Raw genomic sequence first — 21570 nt, forward strand, 5'->3', positions numbered from 1 at the left:
TCTAGTTAAAAAAAAATTAACTTTTTACTTGTTGCTATTTACTTAGAACGAGAAGTAAAGGACTTTGAGCATATGAAGGTGGTGGATCTGCCAAGGCACCCCAGAGGGCACACCCGCAAAGGAGAGTCTGGGGGAGTGTGTGTGTGTGTGGGGGGGGGGTTGTAGGGGGCAGATTGGGTGAGCAGCTGCACTAAGAAGTCAGGCCTCTCTTCTAGGGTTTTCCCACCATCACAGATCATTCCTTATTGCTCAGGGAAAAATTCATGAGCCATGCTAGGATATCAGACAGCAGGCATCCATGGAGGGACAGTGGAAGGGTTGGCACCAAGGGGGGTAGATATAGGGGTTCCAGTAGGAAGTCATCTGCAGTCTGTGATCTCAGCTGATGTCTGATGCAGGGAAAAGTGGCAGTTCTTCTGACGGGGACCATTCTGGACCATTCCTCCTCTTTGCTGTGACCAAATCTCACCGTGATGCCCTAGGCAGTGGGAAGGGGCTACAGGAATCCCAGGCAGAAGAGGCCCCAGTGCTCTAGGCTCATACAGTTACTCAGCTGCTCTTAGAAGTCCAAGTGCAACACAGCCCTCTGAGGGAACAACTCACCCTGCCAAAAAGCACTAGCTTACTGATTTCCATCTACAGTCATTAGTAATTCCAAGGACTTAAGATGTTCTTCAAGAGGGCAGCAAGTATGTGAAATGCATCACATCACGTTTGGTTCCAAACTGTGTACTAAAATAGGGGACACAAGGAAAATCACCTTCAAGGTAATTATGAAGCAAATTGGGATAAAGTGACGGAGTGTGGAAATGTTAGAGATGCAATTATTATGACTTAGCAAGTTCAATATGCTTCAATATGCTAGAACTTTCTGGCAGTGTCCTAGAAGAAACATCACAAGATCCGAACTGACTCCCGACTCTGCCACATGTATGCATCTCAAGTAACTTCTGCGAGCTTTGGTTTCTTCAGTCATGAACTGGCAATGATATCTGGTCTACCTCTTACATCGGGGGGTTGTTATTGGGATCAAAGGAGACAGCATGCTAGATACACAGAGTGTAGACAAGATGACTTATTATTATAATGCTCTACATAATGTAACAGGAGCAAGAGCTCAGACTTCCCCCAAAGTATCGCTAATTAGATGTTATTTAATTTTAATACATCTCAGGTTCTTCACCTATAAAATGAAGTTAAATTGAGACTATTCTGAATTGAAAATGATGATAAGAGCAGGAAATATTTATGATGTGCCAGACATCATTTTACATGCTTTATTAACAACCGAATCATCAAAATAAGACTTACAAGGTGGTACTATCCTTATTCTCATTTTACAGTTGAGATGAAGGGGCAGAAGAAATTTGTAATGTCCCCAAGACCACACATGAAAAAAAAGAGACCTGAGATTTGAACCCACTTAAATCTGGCTCCAGAGTCCACGTTTTTAACCATGTGTGCTGCCTCATGACACACGTGGCACGTAGTAAGAGTTCTATAAACAGTAACTCCTCCATCGGCTAGACCCCTGCCCCACGGGCACAGAACTAAACAGAGGCCCACTCTCCAGCCTTTGATGAAAATGACGCAGATTATCAGATTTCACTGAGCTATTGCAGAACAGGATTCACGAATACTCACTGTGTCCAAAGATGGGAGTTAAAGACTACATCTTGCTCAGTGTCTCCCTGAAATCCATAGCTGCCTCCTCCCACAAGACATACTCAACACTGAAAATGATGGTCTGGGGACCACACTTCCAGAAGACTCCTCTATTTCATCCACTGTCATCTCCGCCATGTTTCGGACTTCAGGGTAACTGAGCCCCGAGGTGGCACGAAGAAACCTGCCCATTTAGGGAGAAGGGGGTTCTCCAGCATTCTTAATAATACTTACTTCTTCGGGGAAACAGACTCTTCCAGCATAGTCGACTCCTCATCCCCCTCTAATCCAAATCTATCTTTGCTTTGTTTCTGAGGTAGAACGAGACCAAAAACAAGAACAAGAACCCACAAAGTCAGCAGGTTTTGACACCAGAATCTCTGAAGATACCTTTTAGAAGGAGCTAGACACAAGCAACAATATTGAGGTTTACCCAAAATTCCTTTATTGGACGAAGGGATAGGTGAACAAAAACAAAAGCGATACGAAATACATTATTTAACGTAATATAGAGATGTTCTAGTAGATATACTGATGTTCTGGTAGAACTTGGTTATCTCAGTGGGCTGTATCTTGAAGTCGTGGTCAATCATAGCATGCCGCTATGGCATATAACCCCGTTAAAATTGGTAAAAAAATTTTTCAGGAAAAATACCAAGAATATTTTCAGACCCTCAACCTGGGTTTCTTTTTTTTTTGTTTTTAATGTTTATTTATTTCTGAGACAGAGAGAGACAGAGCATGAGAGGGGGAGGGGCAGAGAGAGAGGGAGACCCAGAATCGGAAGCAGGCTCCAGGCTCCGAGCTGTCAGCACAGAGCCCGAAGCGGGGCTCGAACTCACAAACTGTGAGATCATGACCTGAGCCGAAGTCGGTCACTCAACCGACTGAGCCACCCAGGCGCCCCTCAACCTGGGTTTCGAAAGAGGCTAGAAGGCATAACCTAACTACCTAGAGAGGAAGCTGCCGAGAGGTTAGCTAGTCTCATTCAACAGCTAAGTGAGGCACTACTGTTCACTACCTGGCAGTAATAACATAAATATGAACTGTAGCTAAAATGCAAGTTCTCGTAGGATCTTGAGACGAAGGACTGCACACGCAAGTGATCTGAACACTAATATTAAATTCATGAATCAAGTAATTCAAATTAGGTTCCACTCTCCCCACCCAGGGAGCAACATCATTCAGTGTTCTAAAACAGCAGCTTTTCCAACGTGCATCAGTATGAAATACCTTTTTGAGGATGATGTCGATGTAGCCTGCAATCAGCTGGGATATTTGCTCTCCCTCAGTGGTTTGTACTGAATAGTAGCTTTCTTGATACTCCCCAAAATCCTGAAAAGACAGCATTAGAAGAAATAGAACTATGTTATATTTCCGCAGTTTTAAAGGTGAACAGGTCCGGTCTGGGAGCAAGATGACATAGACTCACTTTTCCTTTCTCTTTGCTTCTAAACACAAATGAACACCCTAAAATTTGTTCAACAAGTAGTAAAAGGGCTCTGAAAGCTGGAAAGGTAGACTGGCTAGAAACCACAGTACTTGAGAAACCACTGTCTGGGGAGTTCTTCAGTTTTCTTTTATAATCTATTAGCCTCAAGGATGGGTGCCTGAAACCCAGAACCTCCAACAGGCAGGATTTCAAAAATCTGTTCTTTCCTGCCAAAGGACCAGGAGAGGAAAAGCCCAAAAGAGATCTATCTGAGAGTCTCAACCCAGCTTCAAAACCGGGGCTGGTGTTCAGCAGCTGCTGAGCAGGAGAAGCCCAGCATCCCAGTCCCTGCTCCACGACCCAGACAGGCAGGTGGTCTGTCCCTTTTGCAGCAGCAGTCACAGTGAGGCCTTCTGTCTTCCCGCCCTCCACCCACTGGGAGACAGAGAGATAGGCCTGTGGCTTCTGCCTACCCCAACAAAGGCCACACAGCGACAGCGGGTGCTCCAAGGAAGTACTTTCCCAAACAGCACCATCAGGGTTTGAGCAGGAACCCCAGTAGCATCACAACAAAGCAATCCAGAATAGCACTGCCAGGGCTCAGAAAATAAGCTGTCATTGTAAGCAAAGCCCACAAAAGGAGGCCACAACACTACACACACTACACACTAAATCTAAACAAGGTGATTGTCAGATACAATAAAAATGAGGATGAAGAGTCTAACTTAATAACCAACATGTCCAGCTGTAATTAAAAAAAGAAATCACTACTCATATCAAGAACCAAAGCAACTATGATATGAGTAAGAAAAGATCATCAATGGATGCCAATACTGAGCTGAATCAGATGTTAGAATTATCTGATGAAGATTTTAAAGAAACCATCATAAAAAATGTTTCGACGATCAATTACAAATTCTCCTGATACAAAAAGGAGGTTTCAAGAAAGAAACAAGTGAAAAGAACCATATAAAAATTATGAAAGTGAGGGGCGCCTGGGTGGCTTGGTTAGTTAAGTGTCCGACTTCGGCTCAGGTCATGATCACATGGTCCGTGAGTTCGAGCTCCGCGTCGGGCTCTGTGCTGACAGCTCAGAGCCTGGAGCCTGTTTCAGATTCTGTGTCTCCCTCTCTCTCTGCCCCTCCCCTGTTCATGCTCTGTCTCTCTCTGTCTCAAAAATAAATAAACGTTAAAAAAAAATTATGAAAGTGAAAAAATGTAATAACCAAAACAGAAAAACTCACGTGATACAGTAAACACTGTGGAGATGACAGAGCATATAGTCAGTAAACTTGACAAAAAGATTAATAAAATTTAGTCAGTTTGAACAGTAAAAAGAATAGAGACTAAACAAAAGCCAACAAACAAACAAACAAACAAACAACTTACAAACCAGACCTTCAGGGATCTGGGAGGGCAATAACAAAAGATGTAACACTCATATCATCAGAATCCCACAGTGAGAGAATGTGGGACAAAAAAAGTATTAAAAGAAATAATGGCTGAAAAATTTCCCAAATTAAAGAGATACAGCTACAAACTCAAGAAGCTGATCACAATCCAAATAGAATAACTCCTAATAAATCCATACCAACAACTTAAGGAAGAGACACATTATCTACTAATGAACACCAACTTGAATGACCACTTCTACTCTGAAAGCAAGGAGGCCAAAAAGCAGCAGCACGTTTTTCAAGGGCTAAAAGAACTGTCAATATTAAATACTATACCTGTCAAAATTATCCTTTATGAATCAAAGGGAAATAAGGACATTCTCAGATGAAGGAAAAGTAAGAGAATCTGTTGTGAGTAAATCTACCTATCTTTAAAAAATGGCTAAAGGAAGTTCTTCAAACAAAGAAACTGGTAACAGAAGAAGGCTGGGAAGTTTCAAAAGAAAACAACAGTGGGACAGATAAAAATAGAAGTAAATGTAGTAACCTCTCCTTCACCTCATGAGCTCTCTTTAATTGTATTCTATGGTTGAAGCGAAGGTCTAATACCATCTCGCGTGGTGTTCAATGGATACAGAAGTATTTCTTTGAAGAGTTATATTCAAAAAGTGAAGAGTGTAAAGAGACCAAAATAGAAGTGAAGTTTCTAGACTTTTCTTAAAGTGTAAGTATCCACACCTGTAGGCTTTGATTTTCTTATGTATATGGTAATATCTAGATCACTAAGAACACTAAGCAAAGATATAGGCTTGAAACATTATTAAGAAATGAAAATGGAGCTCTAAAAAATGTTTATGTAACCTAAAAGAAGGAAAACAGAGGAAAAATAAGCAGAGGGAGCATAAAGAGAAAAGTACTATAAAATGGTAGCATTAAGCCCTAACATATCAGTAACTAGACCGAAATAAAAATGGTTTAAATAGGCCAATTAAAATAGATTGACAAAGTGGATTAAAAGAAAGCACAATCCAACTTTATGCACTCTACAAAAAACTTATCTCAAGTACAATATAGGTAGGTTGAAAGTAAAAGGATGAAACGATATATCACGCAAACATTAATTTTAAAAAGCATGAACGGCTCTATCAAGACAAAGCAGACTTCAGAGCAAAAAATGTATTAGGAACAGAAGAATATAATGATAAAACAATCTCTCCATGAACATGACAGAGGGATCTTAAATGTGCAGGCACCAAGAGAGCTTCAAAACACATGAAGTAAAAAGTGATAAAGATGAAAAAAGAAATAGAAAGATCTGTAATTCTTATTGGGATACCGAAGACTGGAACAACACCATCAACTAACAAGGTTTAACTGACATTTACAGAACACTCCTGTCAAGTACTCAGGGAACATCTCCTAGAAGGACCATATCCTGGGATGGAAAACAAATCTTAAAATCCTAAGACTTGACATTATACAAAGTATGTCCTTCAACCAAAACAGAATCAAACTAAAAATCATTAACAGGAAGACAACAGGAGAATCTCCAACATTTGGAAGTTAAATTAAGGCTCGGAGTGGAAAGAAATATCACATGTGACAAACTTTAATTCAACTTTAATAAACAGCATTGATGATATTCTTTCTCTCTTGTGCTTGAGGTAGTTACTGCAACTCATCACTATTTATCTTCAAAGTAACTTTTCGTTTTCAACAAAGTGGGAATTGGACCTAGTTTTAAAGGACCAATAGCACTAAAAGGTATATAATAAAACACAGTGGGCCCCTGCCCTAGCCATTCCCATCTTTACTCTCCACCCCTCCCATTCCCACAGGCAACTACCTTGAACCCCTTCAGCAGTTTCTTATAAATAACATGGTTATATAGATTTCTTGATTTTTCTGTTTCACAAGTTATTCACAACTTCCTGTCACGTAAGACAAGGATACAGTTCTCTAAGTAGGAATACCCCTTTGTAAAGGCCATGTACCGACAGCTGTTACTGACTACAGGATAGAAGAAGGTATATTTTCTGAAGATTCCTTCCAAGTGGCAAGAGTCTATGAACCACTGATCAAACTAGATAACTAAAGACTCCCTGTAAAACCCCTTCCTTATACTTTTTTTTTTTTTTTTTTTTTGATGGCCTATTGGGAGATCTTACCTAGATACAAGCTGATATTTCAAGCTGATATTTCACTAGAGCTGGAGGATAGTACACTTCAGGAGCGCTAAGGAGATGGACAAATTTCAACACTGATATCTCTTATTACTCAACTAGCCCTACAAAATAACAGCCCTATCAATTCTCACATGTCAACGTAGCAATAGTTAAGGTAACAACACAACTATACTCTGCTAACAACTATTAAGGTCTGAAGGCCTGGGACGACTACATTCTCCCTACTTTCCACATATTTCACACTGAGAATTTTATCATCATCATCTTGTTTGATCTTAGCAACTCTGTCAAACACATATTATGATCCCCATGTTAAAGCTAATGACATTAAGTCTCAGAGTGGACAAGCGACTCGGGCGAGGGTACAGAACTGGGAAATGACCAGCTGCTTTTGAATACTACCCCAAAGTCTATGCCATTGCCACTATACAGCATGCTGTTTCTAGGCAGGTTGGGAAAACACACCTCAGTGAGATGTCACAATGCTCAGGAACTTCCAAAACAACTAGATAAAGAGGGAACCTTGGATCAGCCTCTGAGCATTAGAAAGTTTCCTTTTAGGGCATGCTTAGACACAACATCGGGAACCTAGAAGACTGGACCAGTCCCTGCTGTCTCTGAATTTCCACCTCTGTCTCTCTCCACACTGCTCCCTGAGAAACTCAAGGGGCTTGCATCCCCTCTCCTGCCCCACAGAACCACCCAAGGCCATGTTAGTCCTCCCTGTTGCCGGTCTGTACCAGCGTGAAGCTCTTGGGTGAGGCTGCCCAGCGCTTGACGGTGGTGAGCGGCCACTCCTGTAGCACTTCCTTGGTCTTCTCATCCACGCGCATCACCGAGTCCTTAGTGATGCCCAGCAAGCGAGGCACAAGCTTGTTCTTGCCTTTCATCTTTTCCTGAAACAGGAAATACCAAGCATAGCTACAGTTTATCACAGTGAAAAACTAGAAACAACTAAAAATTTCAACAACAGGGGATTTCTTGAGTAAATCAGGGTATATATAGTCAAGTAGCCAAGTATGCTACAACCATTAACAATCCTATGATTGGAGGGGTTCCTGGGAGGCTCAGTTGGTCGAATGTCTGACGCTTGATTTTGGCTCAGGTCATGATCCCAGGGTCGTGGGATTGAGTCTTAAGTTGGGCTCCATACTGAGTCTGGAGCCTGGATTCTCTCTCTTTCTCTGCCTCTCCACTCCCCTTTGCCCCTCTCCCCCACTTGCACACTCTAAGAAATAAACATAAAATTGTTTAAGAAAATATGATTGGAAAACAATTGGATTCACGGCAATAAATTTGCAATAGAGTATAAAGTAAAAACCGTTTGTATAGCATGATCTTACATAAAATAAAATTTTAAAAACAAATTTTTAAAATAAAATTCAAAAAAAATTTAAAAATAAAAATTTCATTACATGATAAAATGGTCACGATGATCATCTCAAATGATTTGTATTAATTTTCTTGTGCTTTTTTCCTTATTCTTCAAATTTCATTTAAAATCAATTCACTTAAAACTTCCCTTAAATAATTTCACATTTATTTCTATTGTTATCAGGGAAAAAAAAAACAACTTCCCAAATATTTGCTGAAACCTAGCAACGCCTAAATCATTATTCTCGGAGGAATACACTTACAAATTAGCACACACCAATTCTGTATGCATACAAAGGGATAGGCAATTTTAAAATAATAGACATGTGCTAGGTAGTTAATATTATCCATTAATTTTCAGGGCAACCCTCAAACGTTGGGATCATCATCCTCATTTTGCAAATGAAGAGACCAGCCACTTGTCCAAGGCAAATAGTGAGCAGCAAAGCCATGATTTGAACACAAATTTGAGTAGCTCAAAACTGTCTCTGACTTCCAAAGTGGTCTGTCTACAACAGTGTACTGTATTCTGGTGAAATCAGAGAAAAGACAAAAATCCACCCTGCCCACCCCTCCCGGCCGCAGCCCCCACCGGTAGTTCATAAGCCATCTGACAGTGAAGGTCAATGCACAGCTCCAGCTTCCTCCCAGGAGGAGGAGAGAATAAGATTGGGAATCTGTGTGGGTGTCTGAGAAAGGGAATAAGGCAGGGGAAGAAGCCCTCGGTGCTTAAAAAACGAACCCTGAGAAGAGTCAGATTCTTCGTAAGGAGAGGCTGGTTCCCAAAGGGGTGAAATCCATGCAGGGTGGGTGATGCCAGTTAGTCTAATCTGGCTTCAGGAGCCACATTGAGATTTAGGTGAAGAAGTCCTAGGCAGTGAGTCACATAGGGTTGGCACGAGCCCAGCTGCTGGGACCAGGAAGAGGAGATGAAATAAAATATGGTTTGCAGCTGTTGCTTTCAGCCTTTTCCATCTGCACCTCCCCGCGAGGGGCTCTGGGGTGAGGGAATACAGAATTGTGACAGATTACCCTGACCCCTGAGGAGCTCACTCTGGACAGGAGAGGAAATCATAGTGAACAAGCAAACAACGTAGAGTGGGCATTCCGTCAGAAGATCATGATTAGGGGGAAGGGGATAGAAGAAACTCAGAAAATGCTGAAACCCAGCACCAGAGACCACTGTCAAGGATAAAATTGCTTCAGGGCCTGCCCACAAAATGCACAGCAGCTGGAGAAAGTTAAAATCAAGAAGCACTCAGCTCAGAGCTACCCACGTTGGTTCTTCTATGAAGTCCTGCCTTAAACCCACAGCGGTAGAGCCTCCAGGTTAGGAGAGGCGCCTTCTTCCTCCCTGTATCTCCCATTCTCAGCCCACCCTACACCTGGCCTTTCCAACCTTCCGCTACACAGACCAGCATCCTTTCATCTCCAGAAGCAAAAGGGCCGGGCAGGCCCCAGTAAAGACCGGTCTCTCATGCACAGACACACACAGGGACTGTAGCTGCACTTCTGTAGAAACTTCTCTCCAGGTGGTCCTCATTAGGTTGATTTTGTTTTGAAGATGTCTTGGGCTTGCATAACTTAGAGGCAGGAGAAAGTCCGCATTCTACCAAGAAGGGGCAGGATTCATTGACAAGCCCCACCCCTCCTCTTTCTGGCGCATCTTAACCATGACTGTGGCCTCAGCCCTGGCGGCTGGTTGTGGTCAAGCCTGCTCTTCTGACTCTTCCCACTGGTGTGGCGATTGGCTGATTCTCACATCACCTGGGCTTTACATGGGAGATTCAGAAAAGTGTGAGGGGATCCAAGAGGGTTAAGCTTTTGGCATGCATTGGCTCTAGGCCCCTGATTTGGATGTAGCCTAAACCTGTGATCCAACTGTGCTCACGAAAATTCTACCTTGGCTTGGTTCCAAAGTGCTGGCTTATATGCTCTGCTCTGTTATCAGCACCCATATTTCTTTTAGGGGCATAGAAGAAACGGATGGCTGTTCAAAAGCAAAACAGTGTTAAAGATCCTGTTCACTGGCCATTTTTCTCTAGCAGCTGGCAATCTATCTCGACTTAATTCATGATCCTGAGAGGCTCTGAATGCCCCTCTGTGATGTTTTTACAGTTAAGGGGAGAAGAGGGTCAGTCCCCAGGTATGTCACCTCAAGGCTCTGGTTGGGGCCACAGGGAAAATTCAAGACAAATTTACAAATGAGACAGGTTTCCACAGTAATTTCTTGGAATAAAACAAGATCCTTTGCAGTTCATGGGAAATGCCTTATCCTTGCTCATGGGGTTTTGATTAGCAGATCAAGATAAAATGCAAAAGGAGCCAATGAAAGAGGAAGCCTGTAGACATTTATAGCTTCCGTTCATGGAAATCTCTTTTTTTTTTTATATTATCTCATTTAAACTTCATAAAAATGTCACAATTTTACAGGTAAGCCAACAGGCATAGAGATAGAAGGTAAAGTAACTTACCTAAGGTAAAACTAAGTGGCAAAACCAGAATCCAAATCTAGATCTTTCTTTTCAAAGCATATGTTCCTAGCCACTGAGAATATTGCCACATAAAGCTGTTCCCTATGGACTCATTATATGGCTTATGGACATTCTCTACATCAGAGTCAGCAAACTCAGCCAGGGCTAACACCTGCTTTTTGCCTGCTTTTTTATGATCTAAGAGTTAAGAGTGAATTTTCCACTTTTAAGCAGTTGAAAAAAAATCACAAGAGGAACAATACTATAGGACATGTAAAAATTATATGAAATTCAAATTTCAGAGCCCATAAGTAAAGCTTTACAGGCATCTAACCAAGTTCATTCATTTAGGTCTTGTCTATGGCTGCTTTCAGGCCACATGGGCACAGATGAATAGTATGGCCTGCAAAGCCTAAGATGAACTATTTGGCCCTTTACTGGAAAACTTCAACTCTTGTTCTACATCATGGATGCTAAAAGCCCGTTAGAAGTTGAAAGATTCAGGAGCCAGGGATAAGGAAGATGTGGACAGAGTTAAGGGGCTGGGATAATCTAAAATTTATCAAATATCCTTACTTTCCAGGCACTACACCCTACAAGCCATGAACACAAGTTTTCAGATGAAAGGAATTGAGGCTGAGGGGGCTTATGGAGGGCTCTCAAAGTCATACGAGTTTCTGCTGTTTCCCACATAGATGTATGCTGCTTTCCTGGACTCCAGGCCAATCTTCCTGACTCCCAACACCCAGGCACTTTCTTTTATAACAACAAAATATAATGCTCTGAATATTAGGACAACATGTTTATGGATATGGATGAAAACATGATAGAAGCACCTGTAAATGTATCTAGCCACTCTGATAATATCTATGATTAATCTTAAGGTTATGATTGTGTTCACTATCAATATTAAAATGTTTCGTAAGTTGTAATTCCATTGACTTATTTACATTTCCAATAGCCTATATAAATAAGGATTGAGAAGCTGTTCACTCATTTTTAACTTCCTAAATTATGCCAATGCAACTCTTTCACAATTAATAGCACGTTTAGGTTGGGGTTCTAAAGAAATCTGTTATGTTATTTATACTTTTAAAAAACTTACTATCCCTTAGCCATACAATGTGTGTGCGTGTGTGCGTGCACGCACGCGCTATTCTATGTGGGACCTCTTTTCATTCTATGTCTTAAATGATTGTGCTTATCTTTACACACGCACATATGAATTCATTACACTGACATACGTTTGTACATTTACTTGACCAACTTACTGATTTTAAAAATAACTCTAAAAGTTAAAATAACTGTGTATATTGTTATAACATGTACACAAACCTGTAGGCTGAAATTATGCTAAGTGAATAGTTGATTTAATAATATTAACTGTTCTAGGGGAGCCTGGGTGGCTTAGTCGATTAAGCATCTGACTTCGGCTCAGGTCATGATCTCTTGGTTTGTGAGTTTGAGCCCTGCTTCAGGCTCTGTGCTGACAGCTCAGAGCCTGGAGCCTGCTTTGGATTTTGTGTCTCCCTCTCTCTGTCCCTCCCATGCTCATGCTCTGTCTCTGTCTCTCAATAGTAAATAAATGTTTAAAAAAATAATAATATTAACTGTTCTAATCCATGAACCTGGGACATCTTTCCATTTATTTGTGTCATTTTCAAATTTCTTTTACCAGTGCCTTAAAGTTTTCAGTGTGTATATCTTTGACTTTCTTGACTAAATTTATTCCTAAGTAATTTATTGTTTCTGATGCTATTGTAAATGGGACTGTTTTCTGTATTTCTTTTGTAGCTATTTCACTGTATATGAGGCCATCTGATTTGACCTATTGATCTGATTAAGGTTCATAATTCATAATATGAAATTACTCCTCAGCTGTACTAATTTTAAAATAGGGCAAACTGAGGTCATGCAAACTATTTATTAGGATCAATTTTAGGGGCCCCTGTGCGACTCAGCTGGTTAAGCATCTGACTTTTGGTTTTGGCTCACGTCATGATCTCACAGTTTGTGAGATCAAGCCCTGCATCCAGCTCGATGCTGACAGAGTGTGGAGCCTACTTGGGATTCCCTATCTTTCTCTCTCTGTTCCTACCTTGCTCAGGCTCGCTCACTTTCTCAAAATAAACATTTATAAAAAGAAATATTATGAAAACATTTTTAAATGTGTACAAATAGGACCAATGGGCAAAATATTAAAGTGGGCAGGTTGCTCACTTTGATAAAGTCACAAAATTAAAACTAAAGAAAACCAAAATTTGAATACCTAACATGCATATGAAAATTGATCCTGGCCTTTCTTCAAAGGGATGTTAATTTAAAAAAAAAATAACAAAGACAAGAAAGGAAGAAGAAAAGGAGAAGAGAGAGAGAGGGAGAAAGGCAATTTCCATTATTTTCCTATTTTGCCTTAAAAGCTTTTGTAAAAGAAGTTTTTCTTTGTGTAAATCTGCAAGACCTTGCAATAACAAGATCTGTGCTCAGTCTCTAATTATTCTACTACCATAAGCATATTTTTCTCAGGCCCTAAATTATCCTTGGGGAACATTTTATTTTTTCTCGAACTGCTGCTCAAGTGCCCTTCCTAATTATTACGTGTAGTTTGCTGTGTGCTACGTATTTTCCTAAATTTCCCAAGCTACATGCACATCACTGGAACTGACTGTATCGAGTGTGATGGTATTAATGGAAAATGATACGAACGCAAGAGGTGAATTTTACACATAAAGGACTACAGAAAAACTCAAGAACATGGAAACCGACGCCAAAGCATCAGACATGCCGAGAACCTGTTTAACCTCTTAGGTACTGGGACTCAGCTGTCATCTACTGTTGTTCAGAATCATCCATGAAAAGCAGCTTTTTCTTCTATAACAAGAAGACCTTGCCATCTGTTCATGGTGATGACGTAAGAGCTAGGGTGATGAGAGCAGGTGACTACAGTTCCAACGGGCTCACCTCAGCCAAGCAGCAGAGCGCAAAGGCAGGGAATAAGGTCTTTGAAATCAGAGATACCTCAATTCAAGTCCTGCCTCCTTCAGGTATTAGCCTTGGGCCCCAGCTAACTCATTTGATCTTTCGGGGCCTCTTTTTCTCATTTGTAAAAAGAAAGTTATGGTAGTTCTTCCAGGGGGCTGCCGACAGGTTTGAGTAAGATATCCTTGGCACGTAACTGTTTACTCTATGTTCCTGTTGCTGTCTTGGGGGATGGAGTCATTTTTACCGACAAGGTGTCAGCCCCATTCAAAACTTCATGGATAGTTACAAACTCACACTAAATATAAAAAATTCAGCTTCTAAATTGTTTTTCTGAAAAACACAGTGATTCACCTATGCATTCATCATTTGCAAAGGCTCTGGCATTTTCGGGTGTAAAGCCGAGAGCTGTTCAGTTTAAGGAACTCCTCAGCATGAAGCAGATCACTTTCTTTTCAGTGTAACATCTTTGTTTCTTCTCAGCCCAAATGAGGCAGCTTCCTCCAGTGGGGAGTTGAGTCAAGAAAAGCATCTCTATCCCCAAACATCCTAGAAGACAGTATAACTTTCTTCTTCTCCAGTTCTCTTGAGCTGTGGGGAGAGCAACCTCCTTAAATCACTCTGACGCTGGCCTTGGGACTTCTGTCCCTGAAAGCAGCTGCAGCTCAGTGGGTAATACTCCCCTCTGTGTAAAGCAACGTGAGAAACCCCACCACAGGGTGGAGTTTTCTCCAGGGCCAAGGGCAAAAGGCAGGAAGCCAAGAATCACAGCAAAACAAGTGGAAATCAATGAAACCTATTAGTGAGATGACTAAAATAGAGTATGTGAGGTCAGGATGGACCAAGGGGGAAAGAAGCTAATGAGAGTACTTTCCAGGCCACCTACGAACATACCCATCAAGGGCCTTAGTCTTGAAATTCAAAGACCCACCTTTTTCCTTCTATTAGGAAGGCAAACAATTCCCATGAAAAGAGATCTGACGGCACAAAAAATCTCCCAGCTCAGGTCTATTATACAAAGTAAGTGCTGCGTTCACCACATCAATTCGGTATGCAGTGATCAACAGCCTGCACATAGTCCAGGGCGTTCTTGGTAATCTTAAAGTCAAACACTTCCAGAGGAGAGTGATCACAAGCAGACATAAACGTGCCCCTTCGGTGACGTTGTACCATCAACAGTGTGCCAAGGCAAGACACAAGTGCCCGGAGGCCTGTGGGCGGCCAGGCTCCCTCACCAGCCTTAGAGCTCACACACTTCATGTCTGACCCATGGCTAAACTGGTCACCACTGGCCAGCTGCTTCATCCGCAAATACTAGGGGTCTAAGGACAACAAACCCAGCTTGATAGCAGATACTTTAATAGCGGAGGTGATAGAGGCAAACCCCCCTCTGCACCCTGCCCACTTACCTTCACCAGGAAAAAGGACACACCGTACGTCCGGAGGGATCGGGCGAGTTTCACATACTTGACCTTGGCTTCTATTTCGCTCATCTCTCCACAGTTCTTATGCTCCTACAAGTGACAGCAGCAAGGATCAGTTATTGGAGTTCTGCCAGCAGGTGGACTTGGGAGAGGTGGTTAAGTATATGCCACGTACAGTTGCTGGGAATGATCAGTCATCGAGTTTTGTGTTACAGACCGCTCCGTGACCCATGTACCGGCTGACCAAGGACCGGAGCACAGAGAAAGCTCGAATGCAGGGCTTGTTAACTAGAACTGGACCCCAAACTCCCTAGAGATGTTGTAACTATACACAGCAGTTCCCACAGTGCAGCATGGCAGACCAGGGTCCCTGAGTGTCATCAACTTCTTGGAGAACTCCATATCCCAATAGGTTCAGAAGCAATGCTTTCAATGAGAGCTTCAACAATGTTCTCCAGGACAGGTATAATTCTAACATGCATGCAAAATATGCAGTTTCCCAAAGACCCAGATATATGAATACCTGCATATTAGAGGGCTTGGAAACAAGACAGGGTAAAAAATACGTTTTATACGCAGGAAATTTCTATTTCAACTTATATTTACATTTCAGTACCAAAAGCGACTGATATTCTGGATTCACTGGTGTGATTGTTGCATGGCAAAGCTGATGATAGGGCTTTTTTTTTTTTTTTTTTACTCTTGGCCTAGAACATACAACTCTCTTTTAGGGGGAAAAAAACAGATTTTAAAAAGATACAAATTTTCAAATTCCAAGCTTCAAAGGACAAATATCAGGACAAAGAAGCTACTTGTAGCTTCTTCCTCAGTGCATTTTAATAGCAAATCACCTTGTTTCCATGCTACCAAGATAATGCCTTTAAAATTAAATGTATGCACATTTTTCTCAGAAGGACTAAGTAACCTTTAGCAAGAAGGTACGGATTAAGATAATAAATCTGCCCAGAGTAGAACTGTCAGCTTCTTTACTCTTGAGCCACTAATCATTTATGATATAAGTAGAGTACATGCACGGGGTACGAAACTATTAGGTGCAGAGGCCCCTCTCATACTAATAGATGAGATAGGGAGTGAGAGGAATAATAAAGTTCTGTATATTTCCAATACCTGAAATATTCTCTTTTCAGCTCCTCTCTGCTTGATGTATTCTTTGGGCAGGAATTCCTTTAGACTGAGAGAGAATACAAAAAAAAAAAAAAAAAAAAAAAAAAAAAAAAGTAAGGCATTTGTTCTATGGTGTGAAGCAAAGAAAACAAACTTTTTGTACAACTCAGTTCACTAACTCTCCCAGTATTTGATGGTACAAATTAAGAATGGACTATCACATCCCACAATGCACTTCAATAGGACACAAATATAAAACCAGTCTGATATAAAGAACAAACTAACATTAAGAAGAAAGAAATTCCAGGGGCACCTGGGTGGCTCAGTCGGTTAAGCATCTGACTTCGGCTCAGGTCATGATCTCACGGTTCATGGGTTCGAGCCCTGCGATGGGCTCTGTGCTGACAGCTCAGAGCCTGAAGCCTGCTTCAGATTCTGTGTCTCCCTCTCTCTCTGTTCCTCCCCCACTCACTTTCTGTCTGTCTCTCTCTCAAAAATAAATAAACATTAAAAAAAATTTAAATAAAAAAAAAGAAGAAAGAAATTCCATGATACATCATAAAATGACAAAGCAAAGGGTACAAGAGTGTCTTTGTGATAAAGGAAAGAAAGCATTTTTCATTTTATATCGTTAATGCGTATTTTTAAAACAATACAAGGATACACCTAATACTAACTAAAATGATTCTCTATGGAAACAAGGGAAAAATGGCGCAAAGGGAACAAGGGTGGAAAAAAAACCTCTGGATATTCCTTGTTTTACAGTTATCACTTTAGAACCACCTAGAATCACAAAGCGGAGGGAAAAAATTCAACACCTAAAAATCCAAAGCAAACTGAACAAAATCAACCTAGCAGTTTATCAAGTTGACAGTCTAACTACAGGGAGAAAAATGACTTTAAATAACATTGGAAAAAAATCTTTTAAGTATACATCCCTCGTGATAGGTCCTAAAGTTAAAATGAGCTACAGAAGACATACTAAATATTGATAGCTTTATTTTAAAACTACTACCCTTTCTCTGCTAAACACACAAATACACCACACACTACAAAATTAGGTTATACTGCATGATATATAATTAAGATAAAGTAAATGGTAATTATGTTAGTTGTAAGAAACCAAACTTGTTAGCAGTTTAAAATAAAGCAAAAAACCCCAAAAAACAAAAAAGCTAACTGAAAATCTTGCAATCTTTCATTCACATTGGAAATACTGGTCTGAATGTCTGATTCATTCTTTTTTCTGAAAAACATTTTTTAGTATGTCCACAGAGGGAGCTAAAGGCAAGGCGGCAATGAATACCCCCCAAGGCCTCAACCAGGTGGCCTCCAAATACCATTTCTTGCTAAAAGGAATCAAGAATCCCTGGAGAAGTGACTGATTCTAACTCTGGGGTAGGAAATATATCAAATGTTCTTGGGGCTTCTTAGGCCTGAGATCAAAGAAGTTATCAAAAGGACACTGGACTGACATCAAGGGGTAACCACTGGCCAATAAGAGGATGATGTGTAAAACCTTCTACAAAAGAAGAGAGATGATGAATCCACCATGGAGCTTCAACAATTTTAATTCACGGCCATTCCTGACTTCACCTATTCCCTCCCCAGGATTAGTTTCAAGCAAATGCCACACATCATATAGCTAATTTCATGCTATGGGGCAATCAGAATGTCATAAAAATTGATGACCACAATGGGTAAAAACAAAGATCTATGAAATCCCATAAAGATCCTTTAAAATAATCAGTGGTCACCTTAATAGGTGGCTAGGGCATCAACTCTTACTGAAAAATGATTTAGGGCAAGAAACAAAGCTAACCAATAGAGAAGAAGAAAAGGAGTCCAAAATCATCATTTTATAGCTTCTAATGACATAAGCAATAGATCAAAACAAGGCTGAGTGGCTGCTAAAATCAGTAAGTGACAAGTTAATGGAGAGCTTTATAGTAGATGGTTCAGTCTGATTCAAACCCACTTAATCGATTTTGTTATCAATCAAAGTAGGATAACCAGACAGCACATGTCTCCTAACTGATGTAACAGGAAATATACAGCCCCACCCAGGAAGTATTCTTGGCAATAAAGAGCAAGTAAAAATATAATTTAACCTGAATTTAATTAAGATGTTAAATCTAAATATTGGTTTACAAAAAGAGAGAAGAACATGGTAAGTGATACCACCAGGGTACAATAAGCCCAAGTCTAGCTTAGGCAATTCTATAAAAAGAACCCACGTTCCTCACAAATAAACAGCTTGGTGGTAGATATGAAAAAGAGGACATAGTAACTGATTAAAAGAGTTTCAAAAAACATATTTACCACAAAGCTACAGTAATAAAAACAGTGGAGTACTGACCTAAGAATAGACAGGTCAATGGAATAGAATCAAGAGTCGAGAAATTAACCTTTACCTTTATAGCTGGTTAAGTTACCACAAAGGAGTCGTTTTTCACTGGGAACAGAATCGTCTTTTTAACAAATGGTGTTGAGACAACTGGATATTCCTAAGTAAAACTATGAAGTTGACCCTCTACTTCACACCAAACACAAAAAGTAACCCCAAATGGATCAGAGACCCACATCTAAGCTAAAACTGTAAAACTCCTAGAATATAGGGATAAAACAGAATACAGGAATAAAACCTTATGACCCTGAGTTAGACCAAGACTTAAGATACAGTAACAAAAGCACATTCAGTAAAAGAAAAAGTATGACTACATCAAAATAAAAAATTCCTAAGTCCAAGTGATACCATCAAGAAAGTGAGGAAGTATCCCACAAAATGGGAGACAACATTGCAAATTAAGTACCTGATAAGGGACTTATATCCTGAATACGTAAGAAATCTTACAACCTAACAATGAAAAGACAACCCAATCCAAAAATGGGAAGGGGATCCGTAAAAACATTTTTTCTGAAGATACACAATTGGCCAAAGGCACATGAAATATACCTAATATCAGTAGCCACCAGGGACATTAAAAGAAAATTACAGTATGATACCACATATCCACTAAGAGGGCTACAATAACAAAATGGACAATAAATGTTGGCAACGATGTGGAGAAATTGGAATCATGCATTGCTGGTGGGAATGTAAAATGGTGCAGCTGCTGTGGAAAACAACTTGGTAGTCTCTCAAAGTATTAGACAGCAATTCTAATCCTAGGAATGTATCCAGGAAAAATGCAAACATGTTCACACAAACATCTGTATATGAACATTCCTAGTATTTGTTATAGCCAAAAGGTAGAAGCAACTCAAATGTCCATCAACTGATGAAGGGATAAACAAAATGTGGTTGATCCATATGATGGAACATCATTCAGCAATAAAAAGCCATTAAGTGTGATACAAGAGCCAACATGGAAACACTGTACTAAGTAGAAGAAGTCCATTACAAGAGACCACATATGATGTGGTATCATGTATAGGAAGTTTCTGGAATAGGCAAATCTATAGATAGGATCAGTGCTTGCAGAGGCTGGGGGTGGGGATGGGGATTTGAGGAGTGGTTGTGAATAGACAAATGGTTTATATCAGGAGGGACAAGTGTTCTAAAATTAGATTGGGTGATGGTTGCACAATCTTGTGAATACACTAAAAACACCATACATTATAAATGGGCAAATTATATGGTATGTAAACTGCATCTCCATAAAGCTTTTAAAAAAAAAAAAAAAAAAAGAAAACACAAAAACCCATATCAACCAAATAGAATTTGTAGGCTGTGTCTGAATCCTGATATGAAGTAAAATGTTATTTGTGAGACACTGGAGGGAAATTTAACAGTGTCAGGGTATTAGATGATATTATGGGATTATTTTTTTAAGTTTGTTTTTAGAGAGTAGAGAGCACATGTGTGCAAGCGGGGGAAGGGCAGAGAGACAGAGGGAGACAGAGAATCCTAAGCAGGCTCTGTGTTGTCAGCACACAGCCCAATGAAGGGCTCCATCCCGTGAATAATGAGATCATGACCTGAGCTGAAATCAAGAGTGGAGGCTTAACTGAGCCGCCCCAGACATCCCAGAATTATTTTTAATTGTGTTAGGTGTTAGGATAGATTTCTGGTTGTATGTGTTTAAATTTTTTTTTTTTTTTATTTGCCAGAAAAACATACTGAAGTACTTAGAGATGAAATAATACGCTGCCTGGAATTTGCTCTAAAATATTCCAGCAAGGGGGGCACCTGGGTGGCTCAGTCAGCTAAGCCTCTGACGCTTGATTTCTGCCCAGGTCATGATCTCATGGTTCATGAGTTCAAGCCCTGCATCGGGCTCTCTGCTGTCAGCTTGCAGTCCACTTTGGATCCTCTGTCCCTCTCTCTCTGCCCCTCCCCTGCTTGTGCACCTGCTCTCTGTCTCAGAAGTAAACAAACGTTTTAAAACAATACTCCAGCAAAAACATAGAGGGGAGGTACGGCGAGGCCAGATTCTGACTACACTAACACTTGAATAATGAAGCCTGGTCAATCTGCAAACCATTTCCATTGGCAAAAGTTTTAAGTATGTTTTCTGGAATTTCAGGGATCTAGTGGCAGAGCAATCTGGATTTCTTCAGAGCCCAAGTCAGTCAGCAGGGGCAGGGTCTAAGAGCGATCTAAGCAGCAGCAACTTGGACGTTATGACTATCATTAAGCAACTTCATGGACAAAAATGTGACTGAGAACTGGAATGCACCAAGATATTTCTCTCTCTCTCTCTCTCTCTCTCTCTCTCTCTCTCTCTCACACACACACACACACACACACACACACACACACACACACACAAGACTGAGTTACAGAGAAGTCAAGTAACTTAGCTGAGGTCACAGGACTGGTTGGGACTGGGAGCTTCTGACTTCCCAGAGCAAGAGCGGATCTACCCAACAACACAGTTTTCCTCAGAAGCACGCTGAAAATAACAGTGAAAAACCATCACGAGTGGACCACTGGACAGCAGCTGTTGTGCTACCAACAAAGGGAGGCTTGGCTATGGTAACCCAAAGCATCCCAAAAGGGACCTGAGCCAACCCCTCACAACAATGGCTTTTACTAGAAGAATGCCAGATGGCAGTGTCCAGTGGCCAGGCAGGGGTAGAACACGTCGGGCATTAATGTCAGCAAAGTTCTGTGTGGCAACAAGATGCCTCTGTTCGAACTCTGCAAACTGACATTCCCATCCTTCAGTCAGTACAGAAAACAACTTCCAGAAGCTTGCACTAGAGGTTCAGCCTTGATGTCACAGGAGTTGACTTGGGAGTTTATTGTAAGGTATTTGAAAATATGAAGTGTGTGTGTGCCCATGTGTGGCATGTGTTTTTCTCCAGTAAATCAGCAAAGTTCACAGTGTCAGAGTGAAGCTAGGGGGAGCAGGCAGCCTGTCACCCCTGCCTGCCAGCCAGCAATGCAGCAGTTCCAGCCCAGTTGCTGTTGTGATTACCAAACCCGAGCTTGGAAAGCTCCTAAGCATCTGGGACATGCATGCAAGTGAAATCTGTCAGCCTTCTTTGAGAAAATGGGTCAGATTGTCA

General features: G+C 40.8%; 1 protein-coding gene across 13 annotated transcripts in view; it reads right to left on the minus strand.

Moving 5' to 3' along the window:
* TLN2 (talin 2) overlaps positions 1-21570 on the minus strand; it is a 437549-nt gene that overhangs the window by 155355 nt on the left and 260624 nt on the right. For all 13 annotated transcript variants that reach the window (XM_045449534.1, XM_045449533.1, XM_045449530.1 and 10 more), the window contains 5 exons: positions 16057-16120; positions 14914-15018; positions 7418-7573; positions 2899-3000; positions 1900-1976 (listed from right to left, as the gene is read on the minus strand). In XM_045449534.1, the coding sequence (XP_045305490.1) occupies positions 1900-1976; positions 2899-3000; positions 7418-7573; positions 14914-15018; positions 16057-16120 (504 nt within the window). The remainder of the gene's footprint in view (positions 1-1899; positions 1977-2898; positions 3001-7417; positions 7574-14913; positions 15019-16056; positions 16121-21570) is intronic.

Source organism: Leopardus geoffroyi, chromosome B3 (genome assembly GCF_018350155.1).
Source record: "Leopardus geoffroyi isolate Oge1 chromosome B3, O.geoffroyi_Oge1_pat1.0, whole genome shotgun sequence".
Taxonomy (NCBI): Eukaryota; Metazoa; Chordata; class Mammalia; order Carnivora; family Felidae; genus Leopardus; species Leopardus geoffroyi.